This window comes from Carassius auratus, unplaced genomic scaffold (genome assembly GCF_003368295.1).
Source record: "Carassius auratus strain Wakin unplaced genomic scaffold, ASM336829v1 scaf_tig00046024, whole genome shotgun sequence".
NCBI lineage: Eukaryota > Metazoa > Chordata > Actinopteri > Cypriniformes > Cyprinidae > Carassius > Carassius auratus.
The window spans coordinates 35,932-63,021 of NW_020526951.1; the positions used below are offsets into that span (position 1 = coordinate 35,932).

Sequence of the window (27,090 nt, forward strand, 5' to 3'; positions counted from 1 at the left end):
TCCTCATGTAGCACACCTAGAACACATAGACCTGGCTACAAAAAAATTTTACACATCAAAAAGAGACTAAAAACATGACAGCAAGATTACTCAAGGTGTCTCTTCACAACCTGTGGTAGAAAAATGAGCCTCTATACAAGGCACAATGAGAGTCCATGTTTAGAGCTTGACTGAGATACAGACTGGGTCATTTTGGCATTATAAAGATGGAATAAGATAACAGACTCAAAAGTATAAATAATGTTCATACAGAACAGTACAAAAATCGTAGTATTGTATACAAGACCATTAAAATGGTATCATCGTGCGTTATGTCAAACGACTCTTGTAAACCCATTAAATTGCAATGAAGACCTTTACCCATGAAGATCTTGATAAGAATCATTACAGATATTTACATTTCAGATTTAAAAGATGTAATGGCAGCAAAAGTTGATATTCAAGTACTGTATTTTATATCGCATGAAAACTTGCCATTTATAAAATACAAATGCAAATGCATGAAAAGAAACACTACATTAAACCACAATGTAGTGTGTAAAATCCTATTAAAACCGTCTTTTATACATTCTAGTACGAAAACACAGCGAGGTCTGTAACAGTAGTGTCAACGTGTCAGTATATCAAAAGAGTTTTAAAACATTCACATTGCTTGAAGTCTTGAGTTTAGTTGAGTTTTCACAAAGTATTTCTCAGTTTCACAAAACATGAAAAATATCTGCATCTTCACCTTTATAAAACACCCACTTTGAATGAGGCAAGTACATACAGTAAACCAAGACCACCTGGGGTCATGCTTCTTACTAAACTGTGGTGACTGACAGGAAGGCGTTGTGAACTTTGGTGCCCTCGGGTGCTCGTGCTCCATGGCTCATGAGCTCTTGAATGGTCATCCAGTTGTCAAGGATCTTCTTGTTTCGTTTCTTCATCATCTTCTTATGGCTGAGCTCCAGGATGCTGACCTCTCCACTTGCCGTCCCCATGGTCTCCCTGAGGCACTCAAGCCGGCTCCTCTGCATGAATTCCCTCCTGCGCCTCTGTTCCCTGGCCCGTGCTAACTGCTGCTTGCGTTCTTCTTTACTCCAGTACCGGCCCATCTTCAATTCGCTGACTGCGTCATCATCTGTTGTCATCCCACCGCTGCGTTCCTCCCGGATCCGTAAGGCTCGTTCACGCAGGATGCGGTCCCGTGTGGGCCGACGTGCCACATATCTGGTTCCGTCAGCTCGTACTTTGACCTTCCATTCAAGTCGGCCAGGTGGCGAGGGTCCAGGCCGTCCACGAAGGCTGAGGAGGCTAAGCTGGCTCTGGGAGTACTCCAGAGAGGAAGAGGAATGTTGTTGTAGGAACTGTAGGTAACTCTGGTAGTGTCGTGTGCTGGGAGGCTGGGTTGCTGTGGTGTTGCTGTGGTAGGGTGATTGGTAGTGCCGAGCGGTTGCAACCCTATTCCGGTTTCTTTCTTTCTCACAGCGCTCATCATCAGCTGGAAGCGCTGGGTCTGACTCTGAGGGGTTGCTGGGGCTTTGCTCCAAGCTGCTGGAGAAGGCCTGGCTGGGTCCTTGTGAACCAGGACTGGTGATGGGCGTCTGTAAGGGTGGTGTGAAGCTGGTGTACATATGGGCAGGACTACAATTAGGGCTACTTTGGCTGGGTAAAGACAAAATGGGACTATTGTAGGGACTCTGCAAGTTTTGGGTACTCCGAAGGTTCCTCTGATTGGTCAGGTGGACTCGACGATGTAGGGAGTGATCTGGTGAACCTTCAGTGCCCAGTGGGGTCGAGCGGGAACTTTCGGCTGAATTGTAGGCACTGGAGCTGTCTTTATCTTTGAGCTTCTCACTTTGTAGTCTCTCAGGATGCTCGTTGATATCTGCAAGCTTGCCACGATGCAGTCGACTTTCCTTATCCGTTCGAGGAGAATCGTGCTTGCTCCTGCGCAGTTGGTGAGCTTGCATGATGCTCTGGCACTCAAGTTCAATGCTGCGCAGCTCTTCGTTGAGCATGTGCAGCTCCCGTGCCACTCCGCTTCCACCTTGCTCCGTCAGGCTGCACTCAATAGTACTGCTTCGCCTGTAGACCAAACCGCATTCTCCACTATTACGGATCTGGCACTTCAGCTCCAGGAGTTGCTGGAAATGGTCACACTCCACTCCATTCTCGCTCAACTTGCCCTCCATACCCTTTTCCTGCCTGGTCAAGCTTACGGTGTCCATAGGAACCAAATGCGAGCCTGCTTCCCACCTGTCCCGAAGTTGTTTTTGAGTCCATGTTTGGGGACGAGACAGCATTTCATGTTCAGAGCTCTCCTCAAAGCTGCATTTCACGCCTCTTTCCTTCTCCATAATGGTAGAGGAACATGTTGCTGAATCTTTACTTGCTGAGGCATCATCATGTCTTTTAGACTGCAAAACAAGACACAACCCCTTAATGCCTTAATGTCATAACATCAAGACTTGGTGCTAAGGAAGTTTTGGCAAAAATGGTCACACTTACCCGCATTACACAACCAGCTGTTTGAAGAATTCCCTCCTTTTTCTGTTCTTCTAAAATCTCCATCTTCAGCTCCTCTAGGAAATCTTGATGGTCTTCATCAAGCCAGCTTCCATCCATCTAAAAGAGAAGATCCCAATAGGGTTCACAACTTCAAAGACAGAATAAATGGTTAAATATCTACCAAAGCTTGTTAAAATATGTATTTCACCAGAACACACACCTATTTTTGAATGACCAGCAAAGGAAAAAGATGCTTTTTGCAGTTATGCAATCTACTATCACATGATATGCCAAACCTTGACCCCTTAGTTGGTTAGGAGGGCAATAATAATTTAAAGCAATAAATGGACATTGTATTTTAGCTTTTTGCTGCCATTTACATCAAAGCCACATATAGTCACTTATGAAGGGTTTGGGATCCCTGTTGAAAAAACAACAACAGCATATACTGTATGTTTTGAAACATGGCAGCTGGTTTGAGCTGGTTAAAGTAGTTGTTCATGAGCTGAAGATGGTCCTGAGTTTAGGAAATGACCAGCTTTAACCAGCACATCAAAACATCATGCATCAAAATATACCTAACCAGCCTATGTTGTTGTTGTTTTTTCAACAGGGATTAAAAAATCTGATTTTTACTGACATTATTTTCATATGTCTCATATGTTTCATAGTCTCAGGTGATTAGCTTAGAAAAATATTTAAATAAAAAAATCAGCACAAACGGAACTGTGGTACTTAATGTGGGCTAAGACAGGCTACCAGTCTCACCTGTCCTTCAGGTCTGGTCACGAGTAAAACTATGGATCTGGAATTTTCATTTGAGAGGAGAGCGACAGCCTCTTCCCTGTTCTGCACGTCATGACCATTTATCTGGAAGAAACATGGACACAGAGAGACTTACACACACACACAAAGCTAATGACAGAGTGTCGGGATTTTCATACCGGAAGCACACTTCATCAGTGCATCAATTGCATTTCCTCACTCACCCCAAAACTAGGCCCCCCTTCTGAGATAACAACCTCCAGTCAATTATGCATTTACTGGAGGAGAGACTTTGCATCGATTACTAAGACTGCCGACTGGGCTGCAGGAGCCACAGCATTTATAAAATGCTGTTGTGGCGGTACACACCCAGACACACAATTAAGCAGCCTTTGACAGGTGCCGTTCATCTTTTCTTCTATAGAGTAATGGCACTGTCAAAAGAAGATAATAGGGGTGGAGAGAGTGAGACAGACGTGCACTGAACCACTGTATTCATCTCCCTCACGGTTACATCCACAGATGCCTAGTGTCTTTTGTATCTCGCTCTCTCTTTATCTTCCTTTGCTCATAAATTCTCCAAACCTTTAACCCTACTGTCACTGCTGAATGTCACACCAAATTGGTCTATATTCTGCAAAAGCAGAGCCATTTAAAACTGATATTTAAGTGCAATTTATCATGGGTTTCCAGTTTATTTCCTATAGCAGCCTACTAATTATTATTTGTTTTTTCAAAATTTGTACAGACACGCACATCCAAAGCACTATACAGTGGGAAGTCACTATTATGTATAGTCACTGTAAATTTTCACATCTGGATTAACAGGATGATGGATAATAATTTTTGGAAGATTAGGTTGTGAATGAACGTGTGTAAATGTGTGTAAAAAACAAAATTTTTCCCACCTGTAATATTCTGTCTCCCTCTCTGATGCGTCCATCCCTTGCAGCTATGCTGTTGATCTCGACCTATCAACAGCACAACACACATGGCATCAATATGTAAATTGTCATAATTCCTCTCAACACACCAGCAATAATTCCAGGACTTATCACAAAAAGAATTCATTATTGTAATAGATTCATTTGCATATCTGTTCTAAAATGAGAAAAATCTATTACTTTCAGACTATTTACAAAAGAAGGCAATATAATGCCCCCATATAATATATAATGACTTTTCCCCCCAAAAGTAATACATGTTTATTTATTCAGCATGCTAATTGAAACAACCATATTCTTTATAAGAATTTATGTAAGAATTTATGCTGGTTAACTTTTCTTCTTCTGAAATGAAGGTCTCACACATCAGAGACATGCTGACAGAGGAGGGAGAAAACACTATTTCAGTACATTGAAAGAGCATTATACTAATGAATCCATTTTTAATGACTGTTATTTGCATAACATACTCACTCCCCCAACAGACATGTATTAATAGAAAATTTCTGTATGTTGTTTATGATACATTTTCTAGAGAAGCAGTTCCCCTTGTTTGATGTCAGGTGCTCCACATTTACACATCTCTGAGTGAGGAATGGTGTAAGAACAGGCAATATCTCTACAATAAGCTAGAATTCTCTCTGTCGATATGCAGTCCCTGTTTTCAGCCTTTGTTTTCCTTTGGCGTGTCAAGTAGGTGAGAGATAAAAAAGTGCCATTTTACACTCCACGGGAGACAGGAGGGGAGCCATTGCTTGCTAATTAAAATCAGCAATTAAAACACTGGAAAACTGTCTGTATGCGGAATAATTTTCCAAACTCGACTTGCTCTCTTCATGCTTGGCTCAGTCCTGGTAGACTTTCTTCTGCCATTTGAACTTTGGAAAACAGGACAATTTTCCATATGAAACACTTTTAATTTCAGTGAAGGAATACAGTGATGTGGAACAATGAGAATGGATCAAATTGAGCTTTTATCTTTTAATTACTTTTCAGAAAATTTAAATTGCTGTTAAAAAGGGTTTGGCCCGATTAATTTGATTTCCTGCATCAAATTTGATGCTCAGTGCCACATCTTACAGGTGAGAATAACATGTGCTAATGAATTAAACACAGATCACCAAATTACCAGTCTTCATTCTATACGCATTATTCAATTCATTTTCAGGAGACCTTTGTTTGTAAATTTAACTGCTGCATTAAAAACTACAAAACAGAGTCTGAAACTATATAAAATGTCAGCTTTTTTCCTTTTTTAACACATTGTCTTTATAAGGCGATGACTTACCTTCAGAAAATGTTGAACTTGGACAGCATGAACTATTTTATTGTCCATGCAAAGGTTTTATATCATTGGTATGATGACCAAATTATACTAGCCCAAATGATGACCACAATTTTACTATTACAAAAAAAAAAAACTTCCACCACCCACCTGACCAACAAAAATGCCTGTATCTTCCTCATCATCAGTGCGGTAACAGAGTGTGAGACCCAGCTTCTCCTGGCTGTTCATTCGACAGAGTTCAATCTCCTGTAACACATAAACATCCAGATATATTGAAACACATGAGTCATCCAGCCGTCTCATTTATTCCATTCAAACCGAACATAACCTTTTCCCTTTGTATTTCAAGGGCAAGAAAGAGGAAAAGACATCCAGTATAAATAGAAACATTAGCAACTATGAGCTCAGCTGTACTCAGAGCTCAGACAATTACCTTTATTCTCATTTTCAAGGCATTTATTTTCTTATGAAAGCAACTATTAATACAATACTGCAGCTCATTACATTTCACTTTAGTTTGGTTGATTAAAAAGCTTCTAAGCTTCTAAACTCAACAACTGATTGCATTGTTTTAGAGTAGTAAAGTCTTCTTAAATGTTTGGCTTTACATAAGAATGAAATGGATGACCAGTAACGGTTCCTTCGCCTACAAAGAACATCAAACGTGTCCTACAAAAAGATGTGCCCCGGTGAAATATGATATAATCAAGCAGGCACAGGGGTTATATGTCAAGACTAAAGCCTGGAGCAGGTGACAGGACTGCATCTGAGAGACATTCGTCTGTCAAAGGAGAGCAGTTAGCCACATCTCGACATCCCACGAACACCAGCCTGGGTTCAGTCAAGCAGAACGGCTCATTTATCGGTCGATGGTCCTGACCGAGCACCAGCGTCATACATCAACCGCTCCACCCTCCACATTAACCAGATTTACCACCTCGACTATACGAGGTTTTCCTTTTTTCTTTCAAGAACACATCCACCGAACTGTCAAGTGTCCTTATTTGGCAAATCATTTCGAAAAAAGATACACCAACATGTTCACGGCCACATCTCGTACCACTCTCGTATTTCAGCTGAATCTGGGTTACTGTCAGTCCGCACAATGGATGCAATTCATCACCAGCAGCTTTAATGCGGCTTCATATTGATCTGCTCCAGAAGCTCAGCGATACTTCATATTTTCTGCAAGTCTATTGTTCAGACCACATGCTCATCAAAAAGGATCAACTGACCCGCCGAGCAAAGTAATCCACACAATCTCCCTTAAACTAGTGCAGCCGGAAATGGAACCGGCAAATCGCTGTGATAATTGCACAGATCATAGTAATAATCCAGGATATGTGCCATATTCAGAGAGCTAAAGTGGTTGTGTCAGACTTTCCTCTTGGCTCGGATGTGCTCATGATGGACAGACTGAAGTTATCTTGCATGGAAGAGGTTCATCCAGGCATGAAGACTAATGCAGGACTCATGGAGGAGAGTTAACAACGTGCATAAATCCTGCATATAGCTACTTATGCAGTTTTGATAAACAGATCCAAGAATGAAAATATGCCACTTAATTTGCTAATAGAAAAACTTACTGTACATGAAATCTGAAAAATATCCCACAATCTTACTCTTTTGTTGAAACATCTGTTGACATGCTGTTTATGCACCTACTAAAAATTATTACGAATAATGATTCATTAACACATATGCAATTGTTTTTTTCCAAAATGAGCATGAGACCCAGTAGGAAAGAACATTAATGTCACTAAAATAAAACTAATTACACCTCAGTGGAATCTAATTTGCCCCGCTGTTTATTAGTCAAAGGAATAATGAGGGTTCTCAGTCTGTAACATGCTACTCTGAGACATTAATGCCTTTTGAAACTCTTATTTCTAAAAAAGTTTTTTTTCTTTTTTTTATGAACCCAGTACATCCATCTTTCTGTTAACATTTAATTAAGATAATTTTATTGAAATTGTTAATAAAACTGTGAATAATAATTGATTGTGAATAATAATACTATAAAGTACTATATTATAAAGTATTAAAATATGGATAATATTATAAAGTATTATATAGTATATATAATCAGGCATACATTAGGTGTATACATTTTTATTATTCAAATGATTTCAGAAAGCATTTTACTTACCTCACACTCGAATTCAACTGCCCTGTCCACCTCTGCCTGAGTGCTGGCCACATATTCCGGACATTCAAAATATTCATGCTCCATAGTCTGAATGGAATGACAACTAGAGAAAAAGAGAATGAGAGAAGCCAACTTTATACACTAGGCTAGTTTTATGCCTGATATGCCTGAACTATAGACCGACCCTGAAGCTATGCGTTACACTCCACAAAAGATAACAGAATTTGTTTGTAGTCTGGGGATGCATGTAATTACAAACAATACTCATTAATCTGTTAACACATCAAGCTGGGGTACAATTGCAAATGCACTGTTCCAAGATCCTAAGCAATCTGTGCAAAGCACACAGACACCCACTCACACAAATGAGCGGAATCTTTGATTTTGCTAACTTGTAGCCATACAAACAGATTAGAATACATAAATCCAAACAAAACACATTCACATAAAGAGCTAAATAATCAGACGTGGCCTATCAACCGCAAACACAAGCCTTTTTGGGCAAACTGAAGCACTTGGAAAGCTGTAAAAAGGTATAAAACATCAAGAGAAAGCTCTGTGCCAGCATGTTTGATATTTTTGCACTCCATTAGGTTTTAATCACCCTGTATACTACTCATTACAGGAAATGGATAAGGGAAGCCACTACAATAATTACACATAGGCCCTGGCGTGACTTTTATGATGGCAGTGGGGGATATTTCATGGGGAGGAGGGGGGTAACGGCTGCTGCCTGGTGATGAAGAAATTCTTGACAATAACATGTGCTGGTAGGACACCATTAATATGCATACTGGATGGTAAGAAGAGTAGGTAGCATTTGTTAATAAAATATAAAAATAAATAAACAACAATATTAATAATAATAATTAGTAATAAATTTAATAATTATAATAATAAATTAAATATAATATAAAATAAATATTGTAAAGAAATATAAAATAAAATTACACATTTATAATTATAATTATACATAGAAAATAAAATAGCATATATTTTTTCATATGTTTAGGATTTGTTAAATAACAACAACAACTACAACAAAAATAAAAATAAATTAATTGTATATAATATAAAATACTATTAAATAAATATTAAATAAAAATAACATAATATAAAATAGCATATATATTAACACACATGCACGCACGCACACACACACACACACACACACATATATATATTATTGTTATATTACAGCATATTATATTATTTACATAATAATATGTATATAAAATATAATAATATATTTAAATATACATTAATTACATTTATCATTTATATCCATAGAATTATGTTGAGTTGAATTTATTAACTTTTTTATTTCATTACATTTTAATTAACATTGCATAATTAAAATGCTACTACTACAAAATAATAATAATAATAACTAACACTAGCTTGCTCTATTCTTTTTTTTATAAAAAAAAACCTTGCCACATGTACTATGTTAAGCTAACTGAGTCATAGCACTTGCATGTCATTGCTCTTTTGTTGTTTTTGATTGCTTCCATTGTCCTCATTTGTAAGTCACTTTGGATAAAAGCATCTGCTGAATGACTAAATGTTAATAATAATAATAATAATAATAATAATAATAATGTTATTGTAACTAAAAATATATATAATATAATGACAAATACACAGTACAATAAACAGTATGAGGATTAAATCTAAATCTAATTAAGCCTAAATGTAATTAAGAGTTCTGGCAGCATGTATGTACCTGTCCGACAGCAGGAAGGGGCAGATGTCTGGCACAGGTGGGGTGGTGGGTCTCATCTTAGCCAGAGCCATGATGTGCTCAAAGGTGATGTCCGTCTGAGTGCACACATCCACCACACACACTTCCTGTAGACTGCTCTGGTTCGGGGCCGAGGGCCCCCGCCTCAACACCTGCACCACGATGGGATCCTTCTGCATGCCCTCCACCGTTCCCTCATGTGCAGACTTGGAAAATTCACGCCCATTCACCTAACAAAAGAGAACAATATAAATATCAAAATTTACATACAGAGTAGCATAAAGCATTACATATGTCATGATCTGATATACTAATACTAAAACGAATACTATACATTATTTTTATTAATTACTATATAATTTTTGTTATTATTTTAAAAGGCATATATGTTTATAATAATGATTTGAAGAACCTTTAGGCATGCGTGTAGCTCTGATATATAAATTTCATAAGGGACCAAACAGTGTGCGTAATAACAGTGACATCTGACATGTTGCACCTGACACCTGTCAAAGCCGCCCCATCAGAATTCACTCACCCGCATCAGCACAGTTCACTGCCAGACCAATTAAATCAGATTGTTATAAGCTCAGAGTACTCAGGCTTTCAACCATTTATTTAAGACAGAATCATACCCGTGGAGCACACAAACCTCTTTACCTTTTTGCTGTAGGTTTGTGAAATAACTGACAGGTCGATACCCTACATGCTGCTGCTGAAAATTTATGATTAGTCTTCAAAGTGTAAACTTATTCTACTGGTCCAGAAACACAGGAACCCAACATAAAATCAATGAAAATGGAATGCAATGCATTGCAATGCTTCGTGATGCGATAAAATCAAATAAATAAAATCAAATATTTCACGTCAAAGAATCCCATCGAGTTTATTTACAATGCACTTTAATTCATGCGTATTGTGGATTTCAACATACAGGGGAATTTATTAGCTAATGCTGAAAAAAAACTAGGTCAAATTGTCCACAGTGAGACTTCAAGGCTGGAGCTCCTTTACACATGATTTATTCTAGGCTGAGCAGTTTACCTTCAGCTATGTGGTTCCTGTGGGGCAAAACTGAATTATACAGGACTTCCTTAAGATTTCGTACCCTCATTTCACATTTCTTGCGAGTGCCAACAACAAAGAGTGGCCTTTAGACCCTTTTCAACTATTTTCTTTTGTTTTGGGGGAGCGCTTAGCATTTGAGCCTCAGGCTGTAAGGTACAACTGCTGTTGAATGACCTCAACATTCGACACAACATGATAGGGACCTTTGCTCCCAGACATTCATCAAGTGATACTAGCATCCTGCAACGTTCCTTACAGTTAGACTGAAGAGCAAGGGATCATTGGGCTAGCTGTGTCTCACTAGATGGGCCAATTAATCTAGCGGTAACTAGGGAACAGTCAAAATATGCACACAGAGATGGAGTCTCTCTACCTGCCGGGGTCATCAGAGCAACTCGACAGATGTGTTCTACAGCGCTGGGAATGACGCTTGTGTCTGGTTGAAGCTAGTTCATTTTATTTCGACACAACACAAGCTAAAGGTCTGGTGAAGGAATAAAGGAAAACAAAACCTTACACCCACAAAGAAATATGGCAGCATGATGGTTAAGGCAGGATGGAACAAACAGGAATAATGCAATTGCTTCACTTTTGCTGATATCAAGCATATGGCTGTACATTTGTGGAGAGGTACTGTGGATATCGGCAGATGGATATTTCCATGCATATATGTTTATTTCATTTATTTTTACAGATAGATAACATTTTACTATCATTTATAATGATCAGTTAATTTGTTAACAAAGTTAATTGTTAAAAATGTTTATTTTTTAATTGTTAAATAATGTAATAATGTGAGAACAAAATTAGTATAATAGTAATAAATAAATGTAACAATACATTTAATATTAAATACCTGAAATATAATACAATAAATACTAAACATTCAAAACATTTTTACATTTAGATGACCTTTTACAACCCTTATAATATATATATATATATATATATATATATATATATATATATATATATATATATACACATATGATAGGTAAAAATCAAAAAATAGGTAAAAAAAAAAAAATGGTAAGTCGCTTTGGATAAAAGCGTCTGCTAAATGCATAAATTTAATTTAATTAAATTAAAAATTTAATAACACTATTAAAGATTATATTCATGTAAATATAACAGTAATACATATATGTATTGATGCATTTAAAATAAAAATACATGTTATATAATACATAATAAAAAGCAAAACATTATTAAATGCAAAACATTTTTACATTCAGATGACCTTTAAGAACAGCCAGCTCTAATAATTTTATAATATAATTACAGATTATTTAATTGTAAATATAACAGTAATAAATGTATGTTATAATACATTTAAAATAGAAATGTAGTGAATATAACGTAATAAAAAATAAAAACAAAAAACTTAATTAAATTTTTTTTTGTTAATTTAATAATTAAATACTGATTGTGCATGTAACACAATAAAAATAATAATTAATATATACAATTTAACACAATAAAAATATTAAAATAAATATACACTTTTACTGCTGTAATTGTGGAAAAATATAAAGCCAAACATGTATTTTATTTTATTATTTTACACAAAAAAAAAAATTATATTTAATAATAACATGCAATAATAATTGGCTTATTGGTATTGGTTACAAATTTAACAATGACACACCTGTATAATCAATAACTGAGGCACTCAACTCTCTGAATTGTATCATTAGACTATAAGCATGTCATGGATTGTTTTCAAGGGTGGTTACTTGTTGAATGCCCCTAACATTCATTACTTCCTATATGAAAGTGGTTTTAAATCAGTCAAAGTCAATGAATAGCCACTGGAAGAGAAACAGCCCATTGATTTCTATAGATTTAGAAAAGTCCAATGTCCAATGTCCAAAGATCAGTGGGTGAAGTTCATGTTGGTTAACGCTGATCCAGAGCGATATGAATTTAAAGGTCATTAACGTCAATGAAACTAGCCGCCGCAGACCAACAAAGCTTCACTAACCCACCTCCACATTCCTCCTGAATACATGACTCTGAAAAGGTCAGGTGCCACCTGGGTTTGATAACAAGGTCTGAAACTGGATTGTACCACAGTCACCTCAGACCCGTCATATTGATTTCAGACGTACAATACCAGCTCTGCCTCAAGAGGAACATGCAGTACATCTGAATGCTGAAGAGGAGAACAGAATCACAGGAGAGAACAATGTGTGTGAGTGTGTGTGTGTGTGTGGGTGTTTTCGGAGCTGTCATATTTGGGTCAGTTCTCGTCAGGTGACACATATCTAAAGGCCTGTTTATTTTCTTCAAGCTGAATGATTTTGCACAGGTGAGATAAGCACAGAGGAGTGATAAAACTGCATGTGTGTGTGTGTGTGTGTGTGTGTTTAAACACATGTGGTATGTGAGATAAGAATTGGATGGGAACCTCTTGGACAGGTGACCAAACAGCAGAAAATGCAATAGCTAGGCAGACGCACAAACAAACAACATTACATCAACCCAAAAAGTGCCAATGGCTGTTGAGGGAACTGACAAAGGAGCTAAACATCGATGAAAGACGCCAGACTAAAGTCTTTTATATGGCACATTTGTAAGGGAGTCACACTTTACGTTTCACAACACTGTGAATCCAAAAAGAAAGAAGACATGAGAGCATAACATAGTGAAATCCCACCTGGGAAGTGTCAAACAATCAGAAAGGATTCTTCAGGGTATTATGTGTGAGCAAAAACACAATATCTGACACATGGCCCCATTCACAACAGTGAAAGCATCTTATCTTCAAATTGAGACCCAGTCACCCTTTCACTGGCAATGACACAGGGAAGTCTAATCAGAAAAGACTTACTTATTTATAATTTGTATCAAAAATTTAGCATATTGCTTTAGAGCTCAGACTCTTTCTCTGCGCAGCTGCAGGAGTCTATAAAACGCCCGTGGACAAACATCATCTCGCTATGGAAGAAAAACCACATAGTTTCTTTCACAGTCTGTTATTATTCTAATTCATTTACTATCTAGAGACTGATAACTAACTCGCCGTGATGTTAACTATTCAGATATTCAAAAAAGACTATTAACCATTTGCATATGCTATTTTCCATGTCGTCTCTGCGCTGATTAATCAACGTGGAAAGAAATTAATGAGAGGCAATTAGTCCCCCAGCGAAACGCATGACTGAGTGAGAGATGAGGAGAAAAAAAAGTGCAAGGGATTTCTGTATAAGTGAAATTTGGTGCAAATTACTGTCGATGTGTGGCAACAAAAAGGCATTTTGGTCTCATTATAAGTAGAATCCAAGCATACTAAACAGATTGCAAACAAACAAGTAAATTGAGCAGATTAGTTATGATAATAACTTGGGGTAATTAATTAAAATCAGACTCTATGGCATATACCCACATTATCCACCATTATGAACTTGATGTGAAAATTATCAGTTTGACAATCATTAAACTGAATAAGCAAAATGTTTTCAATTAAAATATTTTATATTTGATCATATTGAAACAATATTTAAATATTATTTAAATAACAAATACAGTATTTAAAATAAATATTGTTTATACTGTATAACAAATACAGTATTTGCAAAATGCTAAAACAACTTTATCCATCCAAACTATTCTTGCTTTTATATATATATATATTTTTTATTATTTTTATTTTTTGTTAACGTTTTAATAATTTTATGTGATTGCTGATGATGATTCCTAATTTGATTTGTTTTCATTTTAGTTACAGTTTTACTGATATTTATATACTATTATTGATTTATATGTAACTTTTTTTATGTGTAATTTCGGGTTTTAATAATTTCTTTATGTGCCTCTTTTATTGTTTTCTAATGACTATTGGATTAATTTCTATTTCTGTTTTCTGTTTTAGTTTACCTAGTTTTAGTACTTCAATATGTACTACATTATTTCAGTTTGCTGCCAAGGCAACATTTGTAATATTCATTTAAGTTTCACATCTAATATTCAAATTATAGTTAAAAACACCAAAAATGTTTCTTAACAGTTTTCTAATAGTTTTATTAGTTGTATAACTTAAGGTAGGTGAGGAGAACAGGGAAACCTTTTTGAAAACAACTATTTTTGCAACTCTGTTTGGTGTGGCTGTTACAACCAAATGCTATTACAAACTTCATCTTAATTATTCTAAACCTAGTTATACTATAGAAATAAGACGTAACACTTAGGAAGGCATAAGCATCTGCAAGTACAGGCCTTCCTCCACTGTTTCCATTTTTAATAAACATATCACATACACAGTATTCCCACATAAGTATCTGTGATTACACAGTATCACCATAGAGATTCAACCGTCTCCACTGCTATTGCTTATGCATGTGCTTTTTTTGCGTTAAATTAAAATTCCTCTTTAGGGACAAAGAATTACTCCTCAAAGAGTTTTTCGGTGGCAATATGCCACTGACTTATTCTGTGGAAATCAGGCATTGGGAGTTTGACTACAACGATGACAGAGTTCACCCTGCAGGCAAATGTCTACCTTTCACAACATAATTAAATTCTACATTAGCACCAACCTTGGTTTGATCCTCTGAGAATAAATGCCTCTCATTCTTCTCTATTTTCAGGTACAAAAATAAATAATGCATTTAAAATAACAGGCACATATATCACACAGAGCTGTGTATGTCTAACTAATGAGCGCTTCAGCAGGACCCAGCCATGGATGACATGGGTTATGACAAACTGCATCAACAAACGTTTATTTAGTCTCAGTGTCTCACTACAATAACCCGACGGAAGCACTCTCAATACATACAATCATACCACATACTGTCATAGAGTATGTGTACTGAATCTAGGCATAGGGAAATATTTTTCCATTATAGTCTACAGGAGTGTGAATAAATGAGATATTCTCAGAATGAGTAGTGATTTTTGACAGGGTTGTGTCTCTTTGACCACATCGCCTGCCCTATTTCCAGGCCTTAAACCTAACGTGTTACAAAATGTAGAGACTTATTGCTCTTCTTGGTCACTAATGGATTTCATCAGGGTTGCTTTAGCACCAGAAATTCCAAAAGATTGCTTCCAATGATTCCAAACTAGATGAGTAAACAAACGTTGAAGTTGGCGTGAATAAACTTTGTCTGAAAGTTTGAATCAGTTGTAACTGCTTGAAGTTTGAATGTTTAGATAGATAGATTAAATAGAGGTTGATAGTATGTAGCTAATATGATTTAGTACATAACATGATTAGCATGTAGTTAACATGTTTTTAATATGTTTTTACATGATTAACATATTGTTAACATGATTAGCAAGTTACTAGCATGTCTTTAGTATAATTTGCATGTTGTTAGCCTTATTTTAAGTTACTATCATGTTACTAACATGTTTCTAATATCACTATCATGTTGTTAACATGTTTTAACATGATAAGCAAGTTACTAGCATGTTGTTAGCATGATTAGCAAGTTACTAGCAAGTTGCAAGCATTTTTCCAGCATGCTTACCATGTTTCTAACATGTTTAGCAAGTTGTTAACATATTTATAGCATGATTAGCATGTCACTAGCATGCTGTTAACATGATTTACAAGTTACTAACATGTCACTAACATTTTTCTAGCAGGGTTAGCCTGTTACTAGCATGTTGCTAACATAGTTAGCAAGTTACTAGCATGTTAAGCTTAAATAGCAGATCAGTAGATTAGATATTTCAAGCCACCTTTACTTCAAATAGGTTTCCCAAACACTTCCCCCATCTGCAACTGAAAAATAGATAGCCCCTCCCCCAGATGATCACGCCGGAGCCAATCACTGTGTCCAAAATCTACTATATGATATGTGAAAACACTACACCAAAACGACTAGCACGAATTCATAGCATTTTTTTAATCATTTTATTTTTATATATATATATATATATATATATATATATATATATATATATATATATATATATATATATATATATATATATAAATTATAGTCTGCAGTTCTAAATTAAGCAAATGTTTTGAAAGGGCACTGAAAAAATTACACACTTCAACTCTAAATCTACTGTACCAACCCTCAAAACCACTGATCCATACTGAAGCAAAAACCTGGACCAAGGCCTGAATTTAGCTATTGGTTTTGCTGTTGAGTTCACTTCAAGGTTCACTAATAAATGTCATGGCGAAAATGCTGTGGAACAAGCCGACATTAATCATAACCATCACCACAACAGAACAAGGCTATGCAATACAACAATAAAAGGAGGGAAGACCAAAGGTTCATGGTTAAACCTGTCTTTTTTGTACATGCTGACTCTCACTTGACCTAATGCTGAAAACTACTGATTGTTCCTGAAGGCCAATGAACCTGGTGTCTCAGCCTTAAAACGCCTGAGGAATCAGTCAAGCGAGCCAAGGAGAGTTATGGGAACTGCAGTCAGGCTGAGCCAGAGAAAGAGCAGGAGAGACAGATCAGAGGGTTATTTGTGGTTTCAGTGGGTATGCTTCATTATTTCAGCTGATTTCGCTGGTAGGTGTGTCCCACAATGCCTCACTAATGACTTTAATGAAGGACTCTTCTCTAGAGAGATGCCAGCTCTATTCCAAAGCCTAGTGAGCTGCCTTTTAAGGCAGACGTAGAATCTCATAAGTGACTGGTTTGGAATGCTCTGCATACTGTAGCTAGCAAGTCCATGTGCCACACAAATCAACTTCCATTTGATATCAGTACAGTTTGATGTTACCATGTTACTGAGTTTTCAATGTTACACTGCTTATCATGAATGCTTGAATGATTTAATAATAATAAAATAATTTTAAAAAGAATAAAACGTATGATCATTTTATATTTAAATATACAAATATATAACAATAATTATAAATAAATAAATAAATAAATAGCAGAGCAGAGCAGGGCACAAACTAAAACATAAAAAAGCATGAATGAATGAATGAAAACTAAAAATGTTAAATAGATTGAATGAAGAAACAAAGAAAAACAGATAGATTTAGTGTTCTAGTAAAGAATCTAATGTACTGGCTTATCTTCCACTGTGAACTTCATTCATGCGTCTCCCTTTTCAGACTGACTTTTAATAGATGCACTAGTGTGTCCGGTGCCAGGGGCTTATTGTCTGCTACTTCCTCCTACACACATTACACACAGATTAACCTTACATCTGCCATCATTACAGGCAGGAGCACCACAAACAATAGCCATATACATAGACAAACACATGCACACACCATGTACAAAGCAATATTTCTAAATCAAATCAAGGGAGGGATACAGTAACTGCTTTATAATCCAATGTATCAGAGTTCAAGAGGCGGTCAGAGCCTGTACCAGAGGCTTTCATTCATTCTGACAACGGATAAAGTTCATTTCTGAGTTCTAAACTTAATATGCTAGTAACCTGAGTGAGTCCTAGTTGTCAGCATTGTCAAAGTACAAATCAAACTCCTGTTGATGTACTTTTCCATCATTTCCAAGGAACAAAAAGTGGTGTTGCACAATTGCCAATTCAAACACATTTCTAGACAAAAACATACTAATCAAAGACCACATTATTGTGTGCTAATCTTTTGTCCTGCATCCCACGTTTGCAGATCCAAAGCCTGATGAATGCGTCTGGCAGCTGAGCGTGGGCTGGCATGGGTCAGTCATGCTCTGCGTGTAACTAATTCACCACTACAGGTGTGGCACATGGCACGTCCAAAACCGACATCTGCTCCCCATCAAACCTGAAGCCCAATATGAAGATTAATCAAATAAACAGGCACACAAACACACCATTTAATATGCAAACCTGCACCTTCTGAATAAAACCACGTACATTCTGCGAGTAGTTCAATGTGTGAACGACAGATTTAAATCAAATTATAACAACCCTTTAATGAGCTACCAGCCGTGAGATTTTTTTTTCTCTCCCTGAATGTGTGTGTAATTCCCGGCTCTTCCTGTTACATGCCAATTAGCATTATTCCTCATGTGTGCAGTCGGATTCCGCTATAGGCAGATAGAAAAATAACACACGCCTTCACACCTGAACAATCTTCAAGAGCACGTCAGATGTGTGTGAATGGACATCCAAACACACGCTTGCTTAAAGATCGTCTCTTATTCAAACAGGCCCATAATGCACGGCACACTGGCTTGTTTCGCAGTGCAATTTACCTCCATTCACCCAGTCGGCAGTCAGTCAACGCCTGCTTTTACAGTTGCTCAACGGATGACTTCAACTATGAATTGGGCATAATTGGCTAATCAGAAATAGACATGGACGAATTTGAATGAGCAGATAAAAAGACAAATTTTTTTTAGGACATAGCAAGGATAGGAGAGACACTGGAGACTTAATATTTATCAATGTAAACATATTCAATTATTGTGTAAATACAAATACAAAGGAAAAAAAAACATTTTATTCAAGCAATCAATCAATCAATCAATCAATCAATCAATCAATTAATCAAACAAATGTGGGATAATCAGACATTTTTACCAGTCATCTATGTAGATTTATTCAATTAAAATTAAAATGAAAATATAATATAATATAATATAATATAATATAATATAATATAATATAATATAATATAATATAATATAATATAATATAATATAATATAATATTTGTTGTATATTAATACTTTTGACTCCAGTCAATATTTCTAGATGTAGATTTATTTATTTTCTGTCAATTTATTAGATTTATTCTAAGTAAGTTTACAAAACAAATAAATAAAAACAAATTATTAAATAGCTTTACAGCATAAGATTTATACAGTTCAAACAATGATTCTAATTTCTAATTCTAATTTAAGAGAGCTTTGAAGTAGATGCATGAAACCAACATACAAAACCACTTGCTTGCGTAAACACATGCATACTATAACTTCTTATCTTAAAAACCTTAATAAATAGCTCTTATGACAACTTCCCTGTGTGGCACATGGCCCCAGTCTCTTCTGTATGCTTTAGTCTGCCCATGCTATATATGAAAGCAAAAAATAGGACACAAAACTACTTAACCTACTGATGTTTCAGAGAGCAGATCTGGTTACAGAATGGAGACTCCGCGGTGTGCCCCACAGATGGGCCGCTTGATACTTAATATGCAAACGGACGGTGCAGGAGACCTCAGAGAGCTGCTAATGACTTTTCAAGCACACTAAAAACCCAACTCAAATTTGATAGTCACAGGAATGAATGAACATACAGAACCCTTCCAAGACATGCAGGTTTGGACTCAATGAGGGAAAAAACCTGAGTGACAAGAAATGACAAGGAAATTAGATCTGCATCATCAATATGACATTTACACTCTTACAGAACAGTTATCAGTGCAACAAATTACAACCAAACCAGATATGAAAGACTGGGTGTTTCTTCAACCATGGACAACTTCTGGCTCTGTGGATTTTTCGAAAATAAACTCAAACACTTCTCTTACCAGTTTCTTTTACCATAAACAATATTTTCACACTTTTTGTAATTGACAAAATTACAAGTTCTTCATTTTAGATTAAATGCATTGGTTCTGATTATTGCACTACTCACTAAGATAAACCGTTTTTAAAACAATCAATCTGTAATAATATTTCATGGATTTTACCATTTAAGTTTCTGGCACAAGAGTACAGCAATAAAATCTACACATAAAAGGTATTTTAAAAAGCGGCAAGAATTAATTTTCAAGTTTTAACATGGAAAAACAGTCAAAATCTCAACCCTTCAGAAATGCATGATTGTTGTTAATGTTCAACACATAAACAAGGAATGTTTGAGTAATATCAGCTCATCATTGCTGTTGAATTAAGGATGTCACAGTGTGCTGGTGTCAGACTCAGAGGAACTGACCCGGGCCAGTTTGTGTCTCGCACTGACAGACTGTCACTCACACAGGGGGCCGAGGCCAGCCAAGAGGAACAGACAGGAGCAGTGACCTCCCTGTATGTGTGTGTGTGTGTGTGAGACGTGTGTGATGAAAGGTGAAATGCATCCCATTCTGTCTGCTATTGCCAGATGCTAATGCCATATCTGCAAAGACACAAGGTCTCCCTCCATACTTTAATTCCAATAGTCCGTTCAAATGTACTAACAGTGTGAACTGTGAAGTTATACTGAAATTAGTCTCTGATAAACACTGCAATTTCCGCATCCCATAATTCCTCAGGCTTCTGCTGTCTGTTTTCTCTCAGAAAATGTCTCACCTTTGCAAGAACAAAAGAACAGACAGAAAGTGAGGTGGGGGAGGGGTATCATCCACGTTTCGCGTGCCGTACAGACACAAGAAGCCACTGAGATCTATTCCTGTGCCTTAACCTTGCACACACAGATGCTTTATTATTTGATCCGTATAACAATCTTACCAAGTAACTGCGCTACTGGGCTGAACTGCAGTGCTCACAGATTGTTTTAATATTGCAGATACATCACACATAACTCATAAATGATCTGAAGAGCTCTCGAACTGTAATGCTCCACAATACACTAGCAGCAGCAGACACAAACGTTATTTCCTCCCTGGGTCTTTGGCCAGATGGGATATTAGGAATTGTCATCGAGACGTAAGTACTGCGAATTGTGTGTTAATTACAACTGGATCAATCCACAATCCTCCAGTGCACCATAAACCTGCTCTATAGACCCAATCATTATAGAACAAATCAACGAAAACAACCTTATTTAAAGTCAATGCGAATTGCCATTTGAAACCACTTTTAATAGCTTGATGTATTTCTGCAAGATTATATTCTGTGTGAAAAAAAAACACAACAAACAAAAAAACTCTTTTTTTTTTCAAAAAAGGTTGATTTTACTTTTAGGAAATCAGTTATATGATAATGTTATTTAAATAAACTAAGAATTATGCACTAGAAACTAAAGCTACATTTAATTTTAAGCATTACAACATTATAAATGTACAGTGAGACAAATAAAAGACTCAACTTGTGTTATGCTGAAGATTAAATTGGAGTTCTATTAAATTATTAGCATTTTAAAATCCATGTTATATTATGGCAAACGTAATCTAGTGTAAAAACAGAAGAAATTTGCATTCACAGTCAAATATTCAACATCACCTAATAAATAAATAAATCCAAAACAATCAGATTTAAATTCCAGTCAAATTGTGGGGGAAAACCATTAAGGTTGATTTTATCCATAGGAAATCAATTGGATCGTGGAAAACAGAGCTATTTTGTTATTGATCAAAATTATCTTAAGGCCTAAGTGACATAAAGCATTAACATCTCAGAAAGATCTTTCTGTGTTTTTTAATGCTAGATCCATCACACTAGTTCTCGTCATCAAGTCAAGTGAACAGTGGTATGAAGATTTAATGCCCTGAGTTTCATTCGTGCAGCACCCATGTGTGACAGAGGTGTAATCAGCCCCTTTTGACTTGCCAATTGGGCCAACTCACAGAGGACTGCATGATGAAGGAAAGACAAAAGTCCATAACTTTTTATAATTACCAATCAGCTCTGAAGCCCAGCACTAATTACACACCAGTGTGTCTAGGGCAGACAAGCAGGTCATCTCCTCTGCAGTTAAAGACAAAGAACTTTTATTACCTCTTCTACTGAAACTGGACTATGGTTGTCTTATAAGAATGAAAAAGAGAGGCCAGGATCAATATAAAATGACAAGTTTTATATATTCATCAGTTTTGGTTTCTTTGGAGTTCATCATTTCAAAAGGAGTTCATAAGTTCTGAAAGGGCAGAACAAACAATAAATTGTTATTAACCGCAACTTGGCCTACTTAGAATAAATAAATGCAATCTTTAAAAGGGGAGGTGTGAGTTAAAACCTATATGCAATAAATCTCCTGCAGTGTCTGGTTGATGCAAAGTACATTTTTGCATTGCATAGCTAATGTGTCTGCAAAGGTGGTGTATGGTACATTGGTATATTGGAAAAAACGAAAGTAGCGAAAGGGGTTCATAGTGAAGACCTTGAATGAGAGGGTCTGACTGGTCGAGTGGGTTTGTTATACGGATGTAAAGGTCAAGCCTGCACTTTTTAAAATGAAATAACACAAAAAAGAAAAGGTCACCTCATATTTTCTCTTGAAAGACAGACATAGGAAAGCAGATCAGACAGAAGTGTAAAATCCCAATAATCTCAATCCTGAGACAGTAACAGCAACTATAATTACCCTGTTGGCACTTGTTATTGCAGTTGATGCTATACAACTTAGAAAAATATTTTAAAAATAGTTAAGAAAAAGGTTAGCAGAGTGCAACCTTGCACAAACATAACTGAAATTGGGGCCAATACCTAAAAACTGATATTATGCTAATGCTGATAACCAAAAAATAGAAAATATAAACATTCTTTAGTATTTTGTCTAAATAAATTAACAATTTAACACACATAAAAATAAAAAATAATGCATGTGAATTTAGGCATCAAATAATGATAATGTACCGTATGAAAAATATTTCATCCCTAACAAAAGTGACTAATTTCATTTACTAAATTAAATAAAAATTAATCACACTATCATAGATCTGTTCATGTGTGCTTTTGAAAGTCAAGATACACTTCTGCATATTCACATGGAGTCTAAAAGCTGGTATGCAGTAAACATAAAACCACTCACACAATAGCAGGTAATATGGTGTGTCTGGTAAGGAAGATCAGTAGCTGCATAAATGACATGAGACACAGGTTTAGATGAGGTCATCTGCTCTCTTTCCAGATCAGGAGAAAAAGATGAACTCAGCATCTGTCATCTCACTAAAGCAGAAAATCACCTGGACCACTGAGAGAGTAGAGTCTATTTTTAGCAATAATTATACAATCATTCCATGCATGCTAGAGCCAAAAAGAATGATATGGGCTTTAAATGAGATTTCCATCAAATGCACACACACACGCTTCGCCTGGGCTGGAGTTGGCAGGGTCTGCTGATATGATCACCTCGGGGTCTGCGCTATCAGACAGGCTTATCATCCAACACACTCACTAGATCAATCAAAACTACATGTTTCTCCGTCTTTCCCTTCTTTTGTTCCACACCCATCACATTTCATCAGCAAGGAGCATCATTTAGAAAAAGGCTGCGGGACAGGAAGATAGATGAGGGTGTTCTGAGAGAGAGGCAGGGGACGCGGCCCAACAGTGACGATGCCAATAAGAGAGACCTTGGTTCAGGCAGGGGTGTGAAGCATCCTTACACACATACACACTCAAAACTCAATCTTACACACTCACAAAAGCCAGTTTCTTTTGGCAGGTCTCTCTAAAGGTTGTCCTCCATCTGGAGGCCCATTAAACTTGAAGGCTGCGATACACTGACTGCCCAAATCACTCGCACAGGTCCAGAACCATATGGCTGTTAGTGCTCTCGAGACCAGCACTTCCTCTGACCATCGATGGCCACTGTAGGGGGCGCAGAAGCAAACTGGCGCCAGCTTTTTCATGTTAATAAAAATTCACATTTGGAGTTTGGAGAAGATCTTTTAGAACAAGGTGAATTACAAATAGCAAATGTCATTGACGCAATTCCTGCTAATTTCTACTTCTGTGCTTGCCAAGATATCTCTGAAATTCATGGAACTGCAGATGCTAAAAATGAGCATCTGAGTGAGAGTAAATGAGTGGGAGGTGACATCTCTCGTTCTCCTCCCAAGCTTATCCACAGACTGGAAATTACACTCAGCATCTGTCCCCATAAGGGATCCTGACCAGGACCATAAACTGCATGGCTCCCTTGAGCCTCAGTGTTTCAGCTTGACTGAGTGAAATAGCCTCTATCACCTCATGCTTATACAGATTCGCTGATCAGCAGTTACTAGAGTTTTAGAGACTATTGGAGTAATAAATGCATTTACATTTAGTTGCCTGACTCTGAGTCTGTGCACCTTTCACATTTAGCCTAGCAGTAGACAACATTTGTAAGTAAAATCAGAGTTGCCGTAGTAACAACATGCTAAGTCATATGTTCATCACACTGGTTTGACCTTTTTTAATTTCTGATGAAGAAAATCAAGCTAAAACTCTGAGAACTCATGCAATTAAGTAAAAAAATACTAGTTACAGTGTTATGCCATTTATTCACAGTTTGGTCAAGTAAGTGACCATATTATGCAGATATCCAATAGTTCACATACTTTTACACAATCACTGTGTATTAATGCATCCACCATAATGTTTTAAGTTTGCTGTACTGTTTTCTACAGCAGATTCTCAAAAGCTGCCATTTTGAAAGGTTACCTGATATCATAGTGTGTTTACATCACCCTCAGATCAAGTCATCTGTAATAAGACTTGAAAGTACACCACATATTACATCACGATGGATAAACAGCAGCTAATCACAGAGATTTTGCCAGTTTCATCCGCCAGCCAAATTAAGGTGAAATGGCTCAGACACTACAATCTAAAACTTGATCTTGCTGAACACACGTTCAGCCAAGTCCTCCGAGACCGAGAGTAAGAGAGAGGGAAAGAGTGCTGGATTATGGATCTTTGTAACGTGCCCAACAAAGAAAGACGAATACATTTCCATGGTGAGCCCGTTGAGGGGCGAACACTCACACTAAACTCATAAATCTCACAGACCACTAGGGCTAACGGGGCTGTGCTGCCAAGAATGGTGTCAAAATTGTCAGGGGGCATGAAATTGAAGTGTAGGCGTGTGTTTGAGTTGATCCATGTCTGCTTCTTGTTGTGACTTCAATAACACAGAGCAATATTTTCTTTGATTTGTTCTCACAAACCTAAAAGCTGGAAAATTTAAACTGCATAAATAACAGAAACATCTGAGGCAACGCTTCCTTGACACACTTTCGCTTCAGCTTGGGAATTCACTCCACAGAGAGTAGATCTAGATTTCCCTTTCCTTTCAACCTTCTCTAGTACCTTCATCCTTCCTGGAGACATTGCATTATTCCTTTCTCTCCCCGTTCTCTTGTTCTTCAGTTGGGAGCTGAGCTACAACAAAGGGACCAACATGTGATATATAAAAAGTCATCTCATGTCAAGCAAAAAGCAAACCATAACCAGCCAGAAACACACACACAATCTAGGGTGTCAAAGCAGCAACACACCACACACAAAAATGCTACCAGCCACTCTTCACTCTATAGTGCCACAAAAGAGCAAGCACTTGTACAAAACTCCCAATCACAGGCATTACAGCTCCGCTATCAGCAAGAAGTCACTCTAAACACAATCCCAACGTTTTGAAGCAGTAGGGATCAAACTTCTATCAACTCAGTCCAGTCGCCGACAGGGATAATCTCCCAGATTGGCTTCCACACAGACAAAAAGCACAGCTAACCATCCAATTAGGGACTAAAGCCATTTTGTACAACAGCTTAATGAGGCGGTGATCAGAGCAACATGAAAATATTATTTTGCACTTTTGATGCTCAGTAGCTTTGACCTCCTGTGCAGCACAGGAACATGAGCAGGTGCGGAGCCAGGAGAGGTGCCAGCCCTAGACTAGTATCAACCCTAAATTTATCTTTCACTATTGTATTAAAAAACTCTCTATTTCTAAGTATCTGTTATATTGTAGATCTCCAGTGGATGTCAACTGCAAAGACAAGGGTTGGAAACATAGCGATACTAATCATAATCAATGTTTTTTTTTTAATTAGTTTTTTATTCAGGCTTGCTTCCTTCTCGCAACTCTGACTTGCAACTACATAATGGAAAAACAAGTTTCAGTAGCGTGTAAAATCCAAAATTCTCATTCTCCTAACTGTGAGCATCTTGTACAACAGCTGTACTGGAATGAACAAGAACATGACAACAGTTGTAAAGGGTGCGCGCTGCAAAACTTCCTTTGATCCCTGACAAATGCTTCCAGGTAAGTCCCCAGTGCAGTTGGGAATCCATCACACAACACAACAAAGAGTTCCCCTAAAAACTCTTCACACATGAAGAGATCCAAACACATAACAACTACTAGAACCAAACTGAACGTCTTTAAAACACAGGGTTTGGAGTCGATAGCCCCATGGGCATGCTTGGACCAGAGTTCGAATCCCAGCTTGAAGTCCTTTCCATTCCCGCACCTCTAGATCTCTCCCACTTCGCTTCCTATCCACCCTCTGACTGTTGTATCCAAAAAAGCACAAAGGGCTTCCCCATCTAATACTTTTAGAAGAAGTATCCTGTCCCTTGAAACAACTAGTTCTACATGCATTATTCTTATTTGCAGGGTGCTTAGTCTAAATAAGTTGATCCATTCATCTAACAGAATTGCCTAGGGAACATATCTCTGGAGAAGGTTGAAACTTACATGGAGGGTCCCATCTGATCTCCTAATTCAACTTCAAAATGCTCTCAGGAGTAGGTTAAACAAGTCGACTCACCTGTGCGATCTCATACAGCAGCTTGTAGTGCTCCTCTCTCTTCTGCAGCGTGCACAGGTTACAGCCCATCTCGCCGTCGCGGGTCCCCCAACAGATCTCTGGCAGTAGTGCACACACACGGGCACACCGGGGATTTCCCTCAAACGTTGAGTAACGTCTCTCATCAGTGGGTACCTCTCACCCCCTCTTCTTTGTGGGAAAAATCACACGCTGACCGGCCTGCCTGATGCTGCAGAATTCATACCCCCTCGATCTCCCAGTGCCTCTCTCATCCACACTAGCTAGCAGTCATCCACGCACGCTGTACTAAACCCCTCTTCATAGAGACACACCC

The 27,090-nt window shown here is 37.2% G+C and overlaps 1 protein-coding gene across 1 annotated transcript; it reads right to left on the reverse strand.

Annotated features, from left to right (window-relative positions):
* On the reverse strand, positions 1-27,090 carry LOC113088274 (PDZ domain-containing RING finger protein 4-like). The gene is made up of 8 exons (XM_026255733.1): positions 26,757-27,090; positions 9,366-9,613; positions 7,640-7,742; positions 5,638-5,736; positions 4,167-4,229; positions 3,262-3,363; positions 2,494-2,610; positions 1-2,402 (listed from the first exon to the last, which is right to left on the reverse strand). Exons 1-8 carry the CDS (start codon positions 26,823-26,825, stop codon positions 804-806), a joined length of 2,400 nt encoding a protein of 799 aa, XP_026111518.1. The 5' UTR covers positions 26,826-27,090; the 3' UTR covers positions 1-803.

What these genes read in the sequence shown, in the direction of transcription:
- LOC113088274 (XM_026255733.1), bottom strand. Translation starts at nt 26,825, where the DNA reads ATGGGCTGTAACCTGTGCACGCTGCAGAAGAGAGAGGAGCACTACAAG. An exon ending in CAGTTGAATTCGAGTGTGAG is followed by an intron (nt 5,737 to 7,639) that starts GTAAGTAAAATG and finishes TATGTGTTACAG; the next exon opens with GAGATTGAACTCTGTCGAAT. An exon ending in AGGGAGACAGAATATTACAG is followed by an intron (nt 3,364 to 4,166) that starts GTGGGAAAAATT and finishes TGTTTCTTCCAG; the next exon opens with ATAAATGGTCATGACGTGCA.